The following is a 19,119-nucleotide window of genomic DNA, read 5'->3' as shown; positions in this document are numbered from 1 at the left end:
TAGACTAGTATGAGAATGGTGACCTGAGGGTTATATCACTTATATCTTGCCCTACCTGAGGGACCTAACCACTTGTGTACTGTTTAGTTGGCATGATCTTTCTCAACTTTGACTTGTATGTATTCACATATCACAATTGCAAAATGGCTGTCAAACACCGAATTCTAAGGACAAAAGACCTAAACTCAAGAATTCAGTAGAAACTCATCAACCGCAGGTGAAACACTCAATTTTGGATTAATCATCCGATAAGATGGACTTCCATTTGAAAAAAGCCCAATTGCCGTGTCATACCTTCTTATCTATCCCTTTGTAGACCCATAAATCTACAATTAATATACAGATTTTCTCTCCGTGGTCATGCTGCTTCGAGCCCCCTCTATCCAGTGCTCTATGCTGGCCTAGCTATGTAATTGCATTATCCTTCATAACTAGCATTCTCTTGTATTACATAGAAAAAGAGGAGCATATCAGGCCAGTTCTGTTACCTAGTTAGAAAGTGGATATTATACCCCCCCCCCAAAAAAAAAAAACCCAAATAACAATAACATTATATGCTGGAATATTCAACAAGCATAAAAGGTATGAAAAATCTTTCACTGTCAAGGCAGGACTCTGCTCACAGAATCCATGTTGGCCACAGACATTTACAGTACAATTTCTGCTACCACTAGGAGACCAAAAAGTGACTTATGATAAAAAAAAAAAGCTAATCATTTTATTAGCATGTGTAAATTGATATAATTTATTTCAGCATTTTTATGGTGTTATGAAATTAACGTATTAAAAACAGAACAGTTATCAGCTGGGAACAAGCAAAATGAAGTTACGGCATTATTTTAAGGCAATCGGAAATCTTTTTCATATCTGTACGTAAATCTGATCAGCTACAGTGCCTTGCAAAAGTATTCACCCCTCGTGGCATTTTTCGTGTTTTGTTGGCTGATAACATGGAATTATTATGGATTGTTTGAGGATTTGCATCATTTAATTTACAGAACTAGCTCACAACTTTGAAGATGTTTGTGTGTTTTTTTTTTTTTGTTGTTTTTTTTTATTGTGAAGCAAACAACAAATAGGACAAAATAACAGAAAAAGTCAATGTGCATAACTATTCACCCTTCTAAAGTAAATACTTTGTAGAGATACCTTTTGCGGCTATCACATCTCTAAGTCGCTTTGGATAAGTCTCTATGAGCTTGCCACATCTTATCACTGGGATATTTGCCTATTCCTCCTTGCAAAACTGCTCCAGCTCCTTTAAGTTTAATGGTTTGTGCTTGTGAACAGCAATCTTTAAGTCTGACCACAGATTTTCTATTGGATTGAGGTCTGGGCTTTGACTAGGCCATTCCAACACATTTACATGTTTCCCTTTAAACCACTCAAGTGTTGCTTTAGCAGTGTGTTTGGGGTCATTGTCTTACTGGAAGGTGAACCTCCGTCCTAGCCTCAAATCCCACACCGAGTGGTTCAGGTTTTGCTCAAGAATATCCCTGTATTTAGCACCATCCATCTTTCCCTCAACAACTGACCAGTTTCCCGGTCCCAACTGCTGAAAAACATCCCACAGCATGATGCTGCCACCACCATGTTTCACTGTGGGGATGGTGTTCTTTGGGTGATGTGAAGTGTTGGGTTTGCGCCAGACATAGCGTTTTCTTTGATGGCCAAAAAGTTCAATTTTAGTTTCATCAGACCAGAGCACCTTCCTTCATACATTTTGGGAGTCTCCCACATGCCTTTTCGCAAATGCAAAACATGCCATTTTGTTTTTTGCTAAAAGTAATGGATTTCTTCGTGCCACTCTGCCATAAAGCCCAACTCTATGGAACGTACGGCTTATTGTCGTCCTATGTACAGATACTCCAGTCTCTGCTGTGGAACTCTGCAGCTCCTCCAGGGTTACATTAGGTCTCTGTGCTGCCTCTCTGATTAATGCCCTCCTTGCCCGGTCTGTGCGTTTTGGTGTGCGGCCGTCTCTTGGCAGGTTTGCTGTTGTGCCATGTTCTTTCCATTTGGTTATGATAGATTTGATGGTGCTCCTAGGGACCATCAAAGATTTGGGTATGTTTTTATAACCTAACCCTGACTTGTACTTCTCAACAACATTGTCCCTTTCTTGTTTGGAGAGTTCCCTGGTCTTCATGGAAGTGTTTGGTTAGTGGTTCCTCTTGCTTAGGTGTTGCAGCCTCTGAGGCCTTTCAAAAAGGTGCGTATATGTAATGACAGATCATGTGACACTTGGATTGTACACAGGTGGACATCATTACACTAATTATGTGACTTCTGAAGGTAATTGGTTGCACCAGAGCTTCTTATGGGCTTCATAACGAAGGGGGTGAATACATACGCACATGCAAATTATCATCAGTTTTTTTATTTCTGAAAAATAGTTTTATGTATCTATTTTTCTAATTTTACTTCACCAACTTGGACTATTGTGTTCTGATCCATCACATATAATTCACATACAATTCATATTAAAAAAACATTGAACTAAAGGCTGTAATGTAACAAAATAGGTAAAAAGCCAAGGGGGGTGAATACTTTTGCAAGGCACTGTAGATAATCATATCAAGGCGTGTTTAATGTTTTAAAGCTTGGGGGGGGGGGAGACAGAGAATCTTCCCTGCTGTGCCTCCTTCAGATCCCCAGATACTCTCCTGAGCATCTGTTTTCTGGTGCTGTGAGTTACCCTCAGACGCAACGGCTGCTGAGAAAAGCTGTGCGCTCGCCTGCACCCCTACTGCCTTTTCCACCATTCATAAAACTAAGACCCCTTTCACACTGAAGGTGCTTTACAGGCATTTTAGTGCTAAAAATAGCGCCTGTAAACTGCCTCCCATGCCTCCCCAGTGTGAAAGCCCGAATGCTTTCACATTGGGGCGGTGCACTTGCAGGTCGAAAAGAAAAAGTCCTGCAAGCAGCGCTGCTGAAGCATCTGCAAAGCGCTTTGGCAGCGGTGCTTTTCGGGTACTTTTTACCTCTTGTTAACCCCTTCTTTGGGTTAAAACGAGCGGCGATTTACCGCTAGCATGGGGCGGTCTTCAGTGTGAAAGATGTCTTACTATTCTATTCCCACAATATGTTGCATCTTTCACAGCTGCCAGATACTCTTCTGAGAGTCTGTCTTCCAGTGCTGTAAGAGTTAACTGCTGCCACTGCTACAGAGAAGGGTTGCGCCGCTTGCTCGAACCTCTGTCCTCTCCTCCAATCACACAACTTCTACTGTTATTGTCCCAGAATGCATTGCATTCTGTGAATAGGCTGTTGTGGATGTGAGTTACTGTCATTCAGCTGCTTCACCTCCATTCACCGAACACAATGCATTGTGGATCAGTCATAATACAAGTTCTTTGAATGGTGGAGAGGGCTAAGGGGGAGGACAAGTGGTGCAACTTCTCTCAGTAGCTGCTGTTAACTCTCACAACATCAGAAGAAAGCTACTCAGGGCAGTATCTGGTGGCTCTGAAGGAGGCATAGCGGAGAAGATTTTTACAAGCAGGAGCCTGCAGGTAATGGAATACCCCCCCCCCCCCCCCCCCCAAAAAAAAAGTATTAGCTTTAATTATACATGTCTATGTGGCAGGTGTACTTGCTAATTATATATGCAGGTTGCCTTTTGTGCGTGTTGCGTTTCATAGTGGTTTTGCTTTGGTCTTATCCAGGTGCGAGTCTGGCTAAAGATCAGACCCATAATAAATCACTCAACAATGCTCTTTTTAAGTGACTAAATCCAGCCCTAGATGGAACAATTTTCCATGGTTTGCAGGAGAAAAAACCAGTCAGTGCTGATGGGGGAAATCTCTCTCGCTGAGCCATTGTATTCTCCTGACGGGGGAGGGGAAACTGTTCCCGCCAGGAGAACAGTGATTACTGCTAGTGGCTTTACTAGCCACTAGCAATAATTGCATGTAAAATCCAACAGGCTGGTTGTACCAAAGTTGATTGATCCTTGCTGAACCAAGATTCGAATCGTCTATGGCCTGTTTTTTTCTACACTTGATTCTCTCTATAGAATGCTATGGTGATGAAATGTGGCACAAAACGTAAGCTGGCCCTAGACGGAATGATTTTCTTTCCTGTAACCATGTGTTGCAGGAAAGAAAATCACTTGATTTCCCTATCAACATAGTCAGTGTTGATGGGCTAATCCCTCCTGCAGAGCCATTGTGTTCTCCCGGCAGGGTTAGCAGTCCCAGCTGGGGGAACACACAATGATTATTAGTAATGGCTATAGCCGCTGGCAATAATCGCAAGAAAAATCAGACAGCCTGCCCATACATGGTTTGAATCTCGCCCGGTCCCTGTTGAACTTGACTTGATTATCTCAATTTTAGATACTTACCTTGCATACAAATGTTTATCAACAATCCAAGATCCAATTGTGATCTTAAACCAGTTTTTCTCTGGGTTTCTCCAGTGGATGCTAGGGTTCCTTGAGGTGAAAAGCAGTGGGCCATTTATTTTCTGTCTGTTTATATAATAATAATAATAAAAAAATATATAGATATATATATATATATATATATATATATATATATATATATATATATATATATATATATATATATATATATAGAGATCTATATATATATATATGAGCATTATGAAAGGTTACACTAAGCATATTTAAAGAAATGCTGTATTAATAAAAAAAGAAACCGAGGAGAACGAATAGCTGTTTATGGTAGGTTTTTAAACACAAATATTTGTATTTACCTTTCTTTACTGATGGTTTGTTTGACTGTTTTTGTTCCTTGTTTAACCACTTCCTGCCCAGCTAATGTACATAAGTGCTCTCCATACATTCTCCCGCTTCTGCCTCTAGTGTGGCGCCCCCCCCCAGGGGCAGCACAATTTGTTATCACTGTGTCTCTTGGGTACAGTACATCACAGTGCCTCTTTACCATGTGATCGCTGTGTCCAATCACAGCAATCACAAATGTACTGTAAACCATCAGTGGGTCCCTTGCTGGTTACCGGCTCTCCTTCCCTCACGCAGAGACTCTGTGTGAGGGAAGGAGAGCAATTTTTACATGTAACACACCAGTGCAGCCTCATCGGTGCCCTGATCAGTCTCACACCAGTGCAGCCTCATCGGTGCCCTGATCAGTCTCACACCAGTGCAGCCTCATCGGTGCCCTGATCAGTGCCACACCAGTGCAGCCTCATCAGTGCCCTGATCAGTCTCACAACAGTGCAGCCTCATCGGTGCCCTGATCAGTGCCACACCAGTGCAGCCTCATCGGTGCCCTGATTGCTACCATCAACACTGCAGCCATTGTCTGTGCCCTCATTCAGCCATACCAGTGCAGCCATCTTTAGTGTCCTGACTCATCCACACCAGTGCAGTTGCGATCGGTGCTCTGATTCAACCACACCATTACGGCCATCTACAATGCCTGACTGCAGCCATCTACCGGGCCTGGATTGCAGTCACACTAGTGCAGCCGTCCACTATTTCCCTGAGTACAGCCACATCTGTCCCAATGTCGCCGTCACACCAGTATAGTGCCACCAGAACCAGTATATGCCATGTCCAAAAAAGTACACCAGTGAGGAGGCATTTCAAATCCTTGGCATAACAGAGAACGGGGGGAGTGCTCACTCTCCTGTTTGGATTCTCAGTATGAACCTGTGTCGGTCAGTACCCATTTTTAACGCACAGCCAGGTATTCAGACAGACACTGAAAATTGTACACCAATTCAATTTTTTATTTATTTTTTACTAATGATTTAATTGTGGACCAATCTTTAAGCCCAGCAATACATCAGGAATAGCCCAAATTCATATTATGCCTGTTCTTTTGAATAGAGACCTGTAACTAATTTTAGCGACCATACACCGTGTCCTCCCTGAAATCACCCTGGATATGACTAGCTTTAGAAAGTTTGTCCACTTTATTAATTACTCCTGAGAAACATATCTGTGTTGAGTCCCTCATCCATTTCACCAGCAGACTGGGAATCAAATAGTACATCTCCAGTAAAAGGGCCAGATATGGGGTGAGGCTATACAAACTATGTGTGCCATTGCCAAGAAATGAGATGGGAAGTCAGTACATCTGGACTGATTTAAATAAATTAAATAATTGTGGCATAATAAATTTTGGCCTAAATTTTATAGAGACAGATTATTTTGCAAAATTTTATAACCAAAACTAAGAATTATTATTTTTTCTTTTTCTTCAAAAATTTCAGTATTTTTTTTATAGCAAACCATAAAAAAACCCAGTGCTGATTAACCACTTGACCCCCAGACCTTTTCTGGCACTTTTTGTTTACGTGTGGTTAAATGTAAAAAAATGTATTTTTGTGTTAGAAAATTACTCAGAACCCCCAAGTGGTATTTATTTTTTTTAAAGCAGAGGTCCTAGAGATTAATTTGTTGAATTTTGTTTTTTTTATTTTTTAATGTCACACGGTATTTGCGCAACGGTTTTTAAAATTTTTGGGGGAAAAAATACGCTTTTTTTAAAAAATTTTAATGTAAAAAACAATACATAACCTAACTCTTCGGTAAAATATAAAAGATGTTACGCAGAGTAACTAAATACCAAACATGTCACACGTTAAAATTGTGCATGCCCATGCAACAGAGACAAACCTAATTTTATTTCAAATTTTGTACTTTTACACTATCGCTTTACGTTTTTACTCTTTTTGGATCACTTTTATTGCTGTCACATGCATGATGATGTAAACATCCCTTGTGGCAGCAATAGGCATGTAACAGGTACTCTTTATGGAGATCTGGGGTCTATAAGACCCCCCCTCTGCACTTAAAAGCATTTGATCATACCAGGATCGGTGTGATTAAATGCTGTTCAGTTTTTTTTTTTTTTACATCCGAGCAAACCGGAATTGATATAACACCATCACTTCCAGTTCCCTATATCGTATAGATGAACAAAGCGGTTCCGCAAACATTTTATTTGGGTAAAGTGTTTATGAGTAATAGATAAACTGCGACAGCACTGCAAAACTTTAAAATGGCCTGTGCAGGAAGGGGGTGTAAGTGTCAGGTATTGAAGTGGTTAATCCATAATGTTTCATGTAAGCAAGAAAACCATTAGATAAAGTAATAGACAAATTGTAAAGTAATATGTAAAATAAATACATCCAAGTGAATGCAACTTTCACCAAACATTCTCTGGTGGTGAAAAAACAATTGTAATTTAAGACACATGAGCTTGAGTGTCTGTCTATCTAATTGAGTTGCACGTTTGAAAATCACCTGCTAAGCTTTGGCTAGACTTGCCAGGCTTTACAAGTCTGTTACACAATTGCAGCAAGTCTGCATTGCATGACTCCAGATCAACTTTCTTTGCAAACATTCTGCAAATCTGCTGCAAGTTCTGCTCCAGTTATGTTGTGCAAAAGTCATCCCACCACAGGGGTCACTGTGACTTGCAGAGCTCTTGCTGTAGACTCACCACTGCAGCTTTGCTCTTGCTAGAGACTTGCCATGCAAATTTGTTACAAATTAGAACTTGTGCTTCAAGTGCTCTGCAAGTGTACAACTTGCTAGTGAAAATGTGCAGCATGTTTACAGATTTACAATTCAACACTGCCACAAGCTTGTGGCAAGTTATTCTTGCTATCTGGGATATATATAATATATTCTTCAAAAGTATGGCTAACATTCAATAAATGTTAGCATACAAGAACTGCTATAGTTGCAATATTTGAAGTTGCATTATTTGGTATAATATATATGCAATTTAATTGATTTGATTAAGTTAATTAATTTACTTAAATGCATTTAATACATTTAAATCAAGCTTTACTGTATTTTTATTTGGAAGGATTTAAAATGAAAAAAATCACCTTTTTACAATTGAAAAAATTGGAAATATTGTAGTGCTTTAGATAATATATTTTGCCACCACTTGGCGTAATATTCAATCTGTTCAATCTGGTGATATGTTATGAACACAAATACAATTTTAAATTTTTTGGGAAAAAAAAAAAAAGGAAAATGTTCATGTTATTTTTGTTTACCATGTCATTTTCAGTTTTCTTTGAAACCGTATACAAATGGTAAGCTTTACTCAGTTTTTTTTTTTTTTTTTTTTGCAATTACAAAAAAAAAAAATTATGCAGAACAATATTAAAAAAAAAAAAAACAGATTATTCATAATGGATCAAAACGAATGTCAGGCCTCTCTTCTTTTGAAGTATTAATATACAACTGTAATTCACAGCCACAGAAAGATTAATAAGTAATAAACATCATCTCAGCTAATCCATATTCCAGTTTAAGTTTCAGCGACAAGCCTTCTCCTAAGGGATGTGCATATTCTTTCTGAGGTTAGGTGATGAGCAATGTTCCCTAAAGATGGGCATTGTAAAAACAGTCTTGATTTTGTACAGGCTAATCTAGGCTCTGTTCATCCATCTATCATGGCAAAGTGTGAGTGATCTTTTATGCAGATAGCTGGCTTATTAGGCATTGTAGCTGTACGCACTAATGTCTCGGTTGGAATCTTTGGGGGGATTTTTTTTTTTTTTTTTTTTATCTTACCGTCTGAGCTATAAAAATGAATAATGATTACTACGTAGCTTTTAAGAACAAAGAAAAGTCACAGCATTTTATTAGTGTCAGATGTCTTAGATCCTGACAGCGTGATGGCTGCCGGTGAATAAGGCTGCTGATTTTGGGTTAAGTAGTGGTGTAACAGATATACATTAAAAATATAATAACAGAAGAAATACTGTCATCACCCACTTGGAAGCGTTTTATTGGCAGGACTAAAATTACAGTCTAAGGATCTTTCAGTAGCTACATTTTGTAATAAATGGTTATCGGGCAAAGCCAGTGGCAGTTAATGGGATTATACAGCAGGCAACATGAGCAATCGTCTGAATCTCAGAAGAGCTACTCAAATCCTCCTTATTTAACCTCATGCTGTACTGTGTTACAATTATGTTCACATCAGTGCTATTTTTTAATGCCATTAGATCCAATTGCTTCATATTTTATCCTATAAAAGAAGGGAAAGTTTCCAGTTAAACATTTTATTCATTTACAACAAATACAATTATTATATTTTAGTTATTGTTAGGAGGTTATTAAATAAAACTTAACTTAAATTAGAGAAATTCAGGTTTTATTCAGTTATTTACTGTAAATGTAAACAAATTATTGTATGTGGAGTGCTGATATTTTTTAGAGGTGGACTAGGTCCATGCAGTGAAGATTTATCAGTCAATGAAGATGTCCAGCATTGTTAAAAAAAAAAAAAAATTCCATTATTTGAGAGCGCGATATCACTAAATTGGCAAAATGCAGACCTTCACGTTGCTGAAACATTATTTGTCTATGTGAGTTCTGAGACTGTATCTGTAGACAAAACTTGTGTGTATGTGTATGTGTATGTGTGTGTGTGTGTGTGTGTGTGTATGTATATATATATATATATATATATATATATATATATATATATATATATATATATATATATATATATATATATATATATATATATATATTATATTATATAATATAATATTTTTTTTTTTTATAAAATACTTGACAAGCCATTAAACCTTTTTTGTTACATCTACTTCATTGCAGTTTATCAGTTGGGTGGATTAACCTTTTTGATTTGTCCTGATAACTATTGTCACAGCGACTAAAAATGAGGGAAAACAACATTTTTTTAAAGTTGTTGTCTCTGGAACAGGGATTAAGGAAAAGTTGACTTTTGGGGGTGCCTGTTCTGGAAACAGATTTCTAATGCCCTGTACACACAGTAGGATTTTCCGACAACAAAACCGTGGATTTTTTTCCGAAGGATGTTGGCGCAAACTTGTCTTGCATACATACGGTCACACAAATGTTGTTGGAAATTCCGAACGTCAAGAACGCGGTGACGTACAACAACACGTACGATGAGCTGAGAAAAATGAAGTTAGAATAGCCAGTGTGGCTCCTACTGCTTGATTCCGAGCATGCATGAACTTTTGTGTGTCGGAATTGTATACACATGCTCGGAATTTCCGACAACAAAAATTTGAGAACCTGCTCTCAAACATTTGTTGGTGGAAACTCCGCCAACAAATGTTCTATGGTGCATACACACGGTCAGACTTTCGACAAGCTCACATCCAACATTTTGTTGTCGGAAAATCCTATCGTGTGTACAGGGCATTAATGTGGGCTTCCTTCAGGTTGAAGTGATTTTTTTTTTTTTTTTTTTATTCCCGTTTTCTCTAGAATGGGTAGTGATACAAAAGATCTCTCAAATTGGACAGACAGTTAAAAAAAATCCTGTTGCATGCACTTCATATAAAAATAAAGATTAGGTATGAAGTCTATCTGTCTGGATACCAATGTAAAAGTAAAAAGAAGTTGCATTGTTAGGAGTGGATTACTGTAATTTCTGCTTTGTGATTATTTGGTGAATAAAAAATATCAGATTTGTTTTTTTGTACGGGGTGAAAGATATTCTTGTATGTGTGGCCTGCTGAGCAAAATGCATTGGATTCAATTTTTTCTTTCCAATGGCTTCAGTGCCAAGACAAGGTTATCCAGTGCCCAGGACAAAGATGCCAAACTGTGCCTACACCCCTGGGGCACACCCCATTTTCTGCAGCTGGACTCGCTCCCAGCTTCCACTGTGCTAGTCTCCCTACCAGCCTGTGGCTCTGGTTTTGCCACTTGGGTTTTACATGGACCTGGGTGTGTACAGTGACATCATGGGACCTTCCTGCTCTGTGCTATCTGCCAGTCTGCGGCGGAATTGTAAAAAGTGCTGGGCCGGTCAAAGGCAAAACAGAAGATATGGCGTTCGTGTGATGAGAAAGACGCCACTTGCCTTGCAGAGCCTAAGGTTTGCCAATTACCTACAACTCAAATTACAAACTTCCTAACCTAACCAACAGTCCCATAGAGAACATAGAGAGCATAGAGAACAGCTTGGTATTTTAAATATAAGACTATATCTACTGGGTATTTGAGATACAAGGATATAGTTTCTGCTGGGTTTTCAAATGTATTCAAATGCATCTGTGTCTCTTGTGTATTATACTGACATTAATTTTTCTTCCTCCTACTGCAGAGAAGAGAAATGGGCAGGAAAGATGCTTCAGCTACAAAAACACCAGTCGATCAATATCGTAAACAGATAGGTAGGCTTTTATCAATAATTTAATGCCAATATAACAGTGTGTTCATATCCTGTGTACTATATTCTACCATTTCTTAACACTCAAAAAAAAAGAATTCAGCCTAAATTGCATTCTGTCTTCTAAATAACGAGGGCTTCTTTTTTTTTTTTTTTAAGTGTCTTGCTTCTATGTTTAATTGTAAGCATAGCATACAGTGGCTCAGTAGTTGATTACTTATGGGGAGCTAAACTCATCCATGTCCACACTCCTGTGTCATATGTCACACATACATTTTCATTTTTATGACATCAGCTTTGTAATATTAATACAAACTGCAGTTATATTTGACATTTCAGTATAAGCTTACTAGAAAAATCTCCTTTCATGTTGTGATTTCTGCCTGTCTGCTGGTCATCTCTTTCCACAACTTCTTTAGTTCCCAGCAGGCTTTGCAGCTCCTCCTCTGCTGTTTAACTTTAATTTCTAAGGACTACCTTCCCCATGGTACCTTGCTGCCTGCAAGCTGTGATTTCTGTACTGACTCCGCCAGTAGGTAAGCTTTGTGAATTCTGTAACACAGCAGTACCTATTTAAAGGGCATAGTGAATACTGTCACAGAATTCAAGGTAGTAAATGTGTGTAAAAAAGTACGATTCCAAAAGGGAATTTTAAGGAAAAAAACCTTTAGGAGGGAAGTTTAAGAAAAAAAACTTACATTTAAATGCCCATCAATGCAGCCTTATCAGTGTCCATTTGCAGCCGTGTGTCATTATTGAAGCCTTCCCAGTGTCATTGCAGCCTTCCCAGTGTCTTTGCAGCCTTCCCAGTGTCATTTAAAATTGGCGCCGCTGGAGGAGAGGAACGAGCAGCGCAGAGATGCACAAAGCCGAGTGTACTTTGGCTAGACTCGGCTCCTCTCGCAGTCCCGGCCATCTCTACTGATTGGGAGAGGAGAGAAGCGAGCGCCGCCAACATACACAAAGCCGAGTGTACTTCGGCTAGACTCGGCTCTGCTCACAGTCTGGGGCGGGACTGCGAGAGGAATCGAGTCCAGCCGAAGTACGGTTTTGTGTATGTCGGCAGCGCTCGCTTCTCTCCTCTCGCAATCAGAGGAGATGGGTGGGACTGCGGTAGGAGCCGAGTCCACCTGAAGTACACTCGGCTTTGTGTATGTCGGCTCCAATCCCTCCTCTAATCACAATCGGCGGGGATCGGCGTATAACACGCACCCGCGATTTTCCCCTCATTTTAAGGGGAAAAAAGTGCGTGTTATACACCGATAAATTCGGTATGTGTATATATAACGACTTTGAAGTGGATTTTGGCTGAAGATATCCGCCATAACCCTGGTATAATTTTTTATTTTATTTATTTTTCAGTCGGCAGCTGGCTTTCTCATTAAAGTGCTCCAAGCGGCTCTTTAGCAACTGGAACGCTTTCAGAAGTGGTGGGAGGGGATGTCCTCCTTACCCCACCGCTCGCCGGTGTTCTCGTGCTTACTGTTTCCGCCGACTATCCCCAAGAAATCTGACGGTGCTCCCGGTTAGTCCCAGAGGCAATCGAGTAAATCTGTATTGATCATCTCTATGGCCTTGGAGGATGATGTTATGAGTCCAGACTGGAAGTAAACTTTTGCTTTAAAAAAAATAATTTTTTTTTTTTTTTGATCTTTTGCTTTAAAGGTAAGATTTGGGGTCTTTTTGACCCCAGATGTCTTCATAAAGAGGATCCTTATTTCTATTTGACTTGGTTAAGTTGATGATAGGCAACTCCTATCCTCATATTGATTAGTGGTTCCAAATTAATAATAACTACTGGAGTAGGGAACAGACACAAAATATACGCTCAGCATCTTTCCAAATAACTGTTTTGTTTTATTATGACGCAATTGAAGGTTTTTATACACATGGTTACGTAGGTATCACATTAATATTACAATTGTACGTTTATGGTAACAAGGGGCGTTACATAGGCATGGTGTCCTTCCAGTTTATCACTGACCTCTCATCCCAGCGACATTCTTTCATGAGAGCACAAAGGAGGGGGTCACATCTGCGTATATGACACACACAAGGGATAGAACTAAAGCTCCCAGCATTCACACATACATGAATATATCTCTCTTAAATTGCTTACTTTTTCCCATTTGTACACTACACATGCCTATCATTCTCTCACTTTCTTTTATTTTGTTCAGATATCCTTTATATCTAGCTTCTATGATCAGACGGGCAACCAGAGTGCTCATCCCATCTTCCCTCTCTGACAACATATAAAGTATTCTGTTTTAATTCTCATTTCTCTGTTTGACTTTACTAGTTGTAGTACCTGACCCCAAATTCATCCCACAACTTAACATGAAAATGTCCCTTTCTGTCTGTTATTGTCTCCCTTGATCCATCCTGCTCACATAGCTGTTTCTCTAGCTGTTTATTCTGCATGGTTCTTAGTCCCTGTGGACCTTGGTAACCCAGTTACCCATTGTGGATCCATGTCCACATTAATCATTAATCTAGGGGCTCAGTATAGGCGGAACCGCACCTTCGGTTCATATATAGCGCTCCTCTAGCGCTGGGCATTTTTCAGGGTCTCTTAACCTTCATTCCCTTACTAAATTTAATGACCATAATGACTGGCCAGTCTTCTCTACACTATACCTATACCCTCTTGCCTCTAAACTACTTTATCTAGCAGATGAACTACATATCAATAAAACCAAACAATAATTGCGCTATTACAAAAATAAACAAGTGGTATCTGCCAGCATGTAACAATGTGGTAAACAGTGTACAAATGAATATATATGGGACACATGCAGCGCTAAAATGTGCAATTACGTTTTCAACATGTGACTGTGAAAAAGTGTTGGAGACATAACCTATACCTATTGGGTTATATGTGTCAATGGTGAACATCTAACACATAAGTAAATGAAAAAGAAGTCCATAACTGTGTAATGGATAATGTATCAGTTCATAAGTGCAGGGGGGTTCATAGGTAAAAATGATGCCAAAACTCCACGTGAGGTGAGGGCTAGAACAGATTCTATATGAGGAGACACCCTGCGTATGGATCTTCTAGGCTTCCAAAGAAGACAGCAAGTGGTAGAAATAAATATCCTTACCGGAAAGGGTGGACACAGTCATCATACGGTGGAGTGTCTTACAGGCTTGAGGGATCAAACGATCCCGAGGATATCTGGCTGAAGAGATCCTGATGTGAAGTCACGTCTAGGGCGACCGTCACCGTTCGATGGTATGGGGGTTCCCAATCAATCAGGATGTCTTTCTCGGGTGGAAGGAATATGCCAAGAGAACTGGTTAAAGCTCAATGGGGTCCTATTCATGAAAGGAGACAAGAGCAAAAATCCTCCACATAGGGCATGAATCAGTACGAAAAAGCTTTTATTGAAAAGCTAAAAAAGTGCTAGACAGTGCACTTCAGTATATAAAACGTGATCACAAAGAAAATATGATAAAATAGAATAAAATCGCGTGATAGCAGGGCATCTGTAGGCATTAGCAACCCGACATGTTTCGGACCATCGTCCTTCTTTTTCATTTACTTATGTGTTAGATGTACTACCTATACCTGTGAACAGCACTATTCTTCCCTTTCTTCCCTTTCTTATCTATAACACTCCGATGGACAATAGACAGGGACAACATAACATATAACCACCAATCAATACAGTTCAATTAAGGGGAGTAAAATAGGTACCCTTTGTCCCGAAAATGCCTTACCGATCAAGGAAGTGTGATAACTCAAATGTAAGCAAAAGGCTTACCTCGGCAGATTATCAGAAATTCCCGGATCGTCTCAAGCTCCTCGTTTCGGATACTCAGGGTCACCTGGAAACCCCTCCTAGGCAAAGCTCGCCATGCTGACTTGGTTAAATTGATAGGCTCCTATCCTAATATTGATTAGTGGTTCCAAATTACTGTTCTGCTTTATTATGACGCAATTGAAGGTTTTTATACACATGATTACGTAGGTATCACAATAATATTACAATTGTACGTTTATGGTAACAAGGGGCGTTACATAGGCAAGCTAATTCTAATCAGGACTCGAAAGAATGTAAACATGTACTGAAAACATTATTAGTGCTGTGTGCACAGTGAGGGCAGTGTGCAATACATACAAAATACAATACAATTATATACAGAACTTACACATTTCCATTACATATTACAAGGGATGTTTACATTCCTTGTAATAGGAATAAAAGTGATCAAAAAAAAAAGTTAAAGGGACAGTGTAAAAAAAAATGTAAGCACCCCCCCCACCCCTCCATATGTAAATGGTATTCGCACCACACATGTGTGGTATCACCACGAACATTAGAGCCTCTTCTGTAACGCTAAACAAGTAACCTGTAAAGGTGTTTAAAGCATCGCTTATGGAGATTTTTAAGTACTGTAGTTTGTTGCCATTCCATGAGTGTGCCCAATTTTAAAGTGTGACATGTTGTTTTTTTTTTTATTAATTCAAGTGCATTTTTTCCAAAAGAATTGCGTTTTCAAAAACGCTGCTCAAATATCATGTGATCGCCATTTTGTTCCAGTGGGTCTCTGAAAAAAAATTAAAAACAAATAAATGGGGGTTATAAGTTATTTTCTAGCAAAATATAAGGATTTAAACTTGTTAACTAAAAGGGCCAAAAAAAGCCTGGTCTTAAAGTGGTTACATTTCTCCAAAAAAAAAAAAAAAAAAATGCAGTGCGCTTTCTGGTATGTGGGGGCACCTAGGCACTCCAGTTTTTACAGTCTCATAGCTGTGTACCTGCAGTGGGAGATCTAAGGCACTGTTGCCTCTGACTTCTAGTCCTAGGTGATCTGAAGCGAGATTTGGTAATGTCACTGGCTGCTGTGCTGCTCATTTATCCTTGCTAAAGATTCTGAAATGAGGAAGCAAAGCCCTTCCTATAACTAGATGATTGTCTTCAAACCAAGACAATGTGCAGGACAAGACATTGGAAGTCCATAATGGGAAAAGATCAGATGCAAGGAGATTACCACAATGAAGACTAGTCGTTTGCCTTTTGCCTTCCTTATTTTTTTCGCAAGCACAGCTTCCAGGGTTCGCTTCCTCCTTCTTTTTTTTTTAAAAGAGCAGTGGATCTCATTTTACAATAAGTCTGTTTTAGTATATCCTAAAATCTGCCTGTGTGATATTAATGCATAAAGCATGGTAAAGGTATCTGGACGCTACAATGTCTGTGGTAAGCATGTGGACAGTTTTCATCGTAGTGTTCTAAAATACAGTATTGAGGTAGATTTACTAAAGGCATATAGGCTGTACTTTGCAAGGGGATTTTTCCCCAGAGCTCTGCTGATTTCCATCTATATTTATTTATTACAGGTACTAATATAGCGCTATCAATTTAAGCAGTGCTTTAGATATATATTGTACATTGACATCAGTCCCTACCCTCAAGGAACTTCCAATCTTAAGACCCCTAACTCACATTCATACTTGCATATACCATGGCCAGTTTTTGACAGGTGCCAATTAACCTCCCAGCATGTCTTTTGAGTGTGGGAGGAAACCAGAGTACAGTGGAACCTTAACGAGTTAACGAGCATTTTGAAAGATGAGCAAACTGACTCTCTTTCTGAGTGTTGTCTCTCAAAATGAGCAGAATTCAAGCTAATGGGGTGTGTATTACCGCATTTGACCAGAGGTGCGGGGGCGCCGGTGACACTCGGAACAATTCGGAGCCATTCAGAAATACTCAGAATCACTCGGAAATACTCAGTTTCCGAGTGTTTCCAAGTTCAGCCAAGCTGTCCCCGAGTATTTCTGAGGCTCTCAGGCACCCCCCCCCACCTCTGGCCACATGCGATATTGCATGCAATACAAAGCAATGCGGAACAAATTATCTTCATTTCCATTTACTTCTATGGGGAAACTCGCCTTGATATGTGAGTGCTTTGGATTACAAGTATTCTCCTGGAATGGATTATGCTTGTAATCCAAGGTTCCACTGTACCTGGGGGAAACCCACGCAGCCGCAGGGAGAAGATGCAAACTCCAAGCAGGTAGGGTCGTGGTTGGTATTCGAATCGACAACACTAATGATGCTAGGCGGGAGTGCTCACCACTAAGCCACAGTGCTGCCCTATCCATAATCATGTGTTAGCAAACATGCTGATATTTATTTTCCCTGCATTGGGTACTGCAATTCCCTGTGATTGAGTATTCTTTGCAAAGTGAAACTTCACCACATTCACTAAGCTCTGGGACAAATTCCCTTGCGAGGGGAACACTCTATTTCCCTTTTAGTAAATCAACCCCATGGTTTCCAGGTAGCCTGGTATTTTACCAGCCACTCGGAAACAATTATGGATGACGGAGTTTTGATTGATTACACTGTATTTGTCCATTTTCTTACCAGTTCATATTTCAAATAACCATGAGGAAATGACACTAGAATCAGATTTCAGAAATAAAAAAAAAATGTACAGATTGCAAATGCTTGAAAGTAACTCCAACATTTAAAGATATTCCCTTTAAAGCTAAATAAAAAATGTACATATTTCTTTCTTTACTTGACTCCCGAGCTCCCTACATGAAAGCGGCTTGTGAAAGGCACATTCATGAATATAAAAGGGTTATGCAGTAATTTTTCCACATTCAAATCTCTTATTTATGTCACCTGCAGTCTTGCCTAAATCTTCAAACAATTCTCTCCAGGCTGGGAAGAAAACACGAGGCCCCACAAGAGATTTCTATCAGTTCACAGAATTTCTAACTAAATAAAAATCTGCCGAGGCTAGTGTTAAGAGTTGGAAGATGCTCGATAAATAAGGTCAGAAAATGCTAGGTTGACAAAACCGAGAACATTAAATTGGTTTGGGATTTCTTTATAGATCAAGACTTTTCAGTGTTTGCAAGACCACAGATCTAATTAATTTCCTGTTAACTTTACTGGGTAAGTTACAACACAATTTAAAGGGAAACTACATTGTATTTTTAGCACTTACCTATTGCGAATTGTTCTTTTTACTGAAGCTTCACACATACAGTGCATCCGGAAAGTATTCACAGTGCTTCACTTTTTCCACATTTTGTTATGTTACTTATTTGATGAAAAAGGAAAAAAAAATCGCATATCTCAAACGTGAGTACACCCCTCACATTTTTGTAAATATTTTATTATATCTTTTCATGTGACAACACTGAAGAAATGACACTTTTCTACAATGTAAATTAGCGAGTGTACAGATTGTATAACTGTGTAAATAACTCAAAATAACTCAACACACAGCCATTAATCTCTAAACCGCTGGCAACAATAGTGAGTACACCCCTAAGGAAAAATGTCCAAATTGGGCTCAATTAGCCATTTTCTCACCCTGGTGTCATGTGACTCGTTAGTATTATAAGGTCTCGGGTGTAAATGGGGAGTAGGTGTGTTAAATTTGGTGTTATTGCTCTCACTCTCTCATACTGGTAACTGGAAGTTCAACATGACACCTCAAGGCAAAGAACTTTCTGAGGATCTGAAAAAAGAATTGTTGCTCTACATAAAGATCGCCTAGGCTATAAGAAGATTGCAAAGACCCTGAAACTGAGCTACAGCACGGTGGCCAAGACCATACAGCGGTTTAACAGGACAGGTTTCACTCAGAACAGGCCTTGCCATGGTCGACCAAAGAAGATGAGTGCACGTGCTCATATCCAGAGGTTGTCTTTGGGAAATAGACGTATGAGTGCTGCCAGCATTGCTGCAGATGTTGAAGGGGTGGGGGGTCAACCTGTCAGTGCTCAGACCATACGCTGCATCAAATTGGTCTGCATTGCTGTCGTCCCAGAAGGAAGCCTCTTCTAAAGATAATGCACAAGAAAGGCTGCAAACAGTTTGCTGAAGACAAGCAGACTAAGGACAAGGATTACTGGAACCATGTCCTGTGGTCTGATGAGACCAAAATAAGCTTATTTAGTTCAGATGGTGTCAAGCGTATGTGGTGGCAACCAGGTGTGCAGTACAAA

General features: G+C 39.5%; 1 protein-coding gene across 4 annotated transcripts in view; it reads left to right on the top strand.

Annotated features, from left to right (window-relative positions):
• The window catches only part of TRIQK (triple QxxK/R motif containing), a 298,291-nt gene that overhangs the window by 119,124 nt on the left and 160,048 nt on the right, over positions 1-19,119 (top strand). For all 4 annotated transcript variants that reach the window (XM_073631949.1, XM_073631950.1, XM_073631948.1 and 1 more), the window contains one exon: positions 11,073-11,142. In XM_073631949.1, coding sequence (XP_073488050.1) covers positions 11,082-11,142 — 61 coding nt within the window. In that variant the 5' untranslated portion in view covers positions 11,073-11,081. The remainder of the gene's footprint in view (positions 1-11,072; positions 11,143-19,119) is intronic.

The sequence above is a fragment of the Aquarana catesbeiana genome, linkage group LG05 (genome assembly GCF_042186555.1).
Source record: "Aquarana catesbeiana isolate 2022-GZ linkage group LG05, ASM4218655v1, whole genome shotgun sequence".
Lineage (NCBI taxonomy): Eukaryota > Metazoa > Chordata > Amphibia > Anura > Ranidae > Aquarana > Aquarana catesbeiana.
This window is presented reverse-complemented; position numbering and strand designations above follow the sequence as displayed.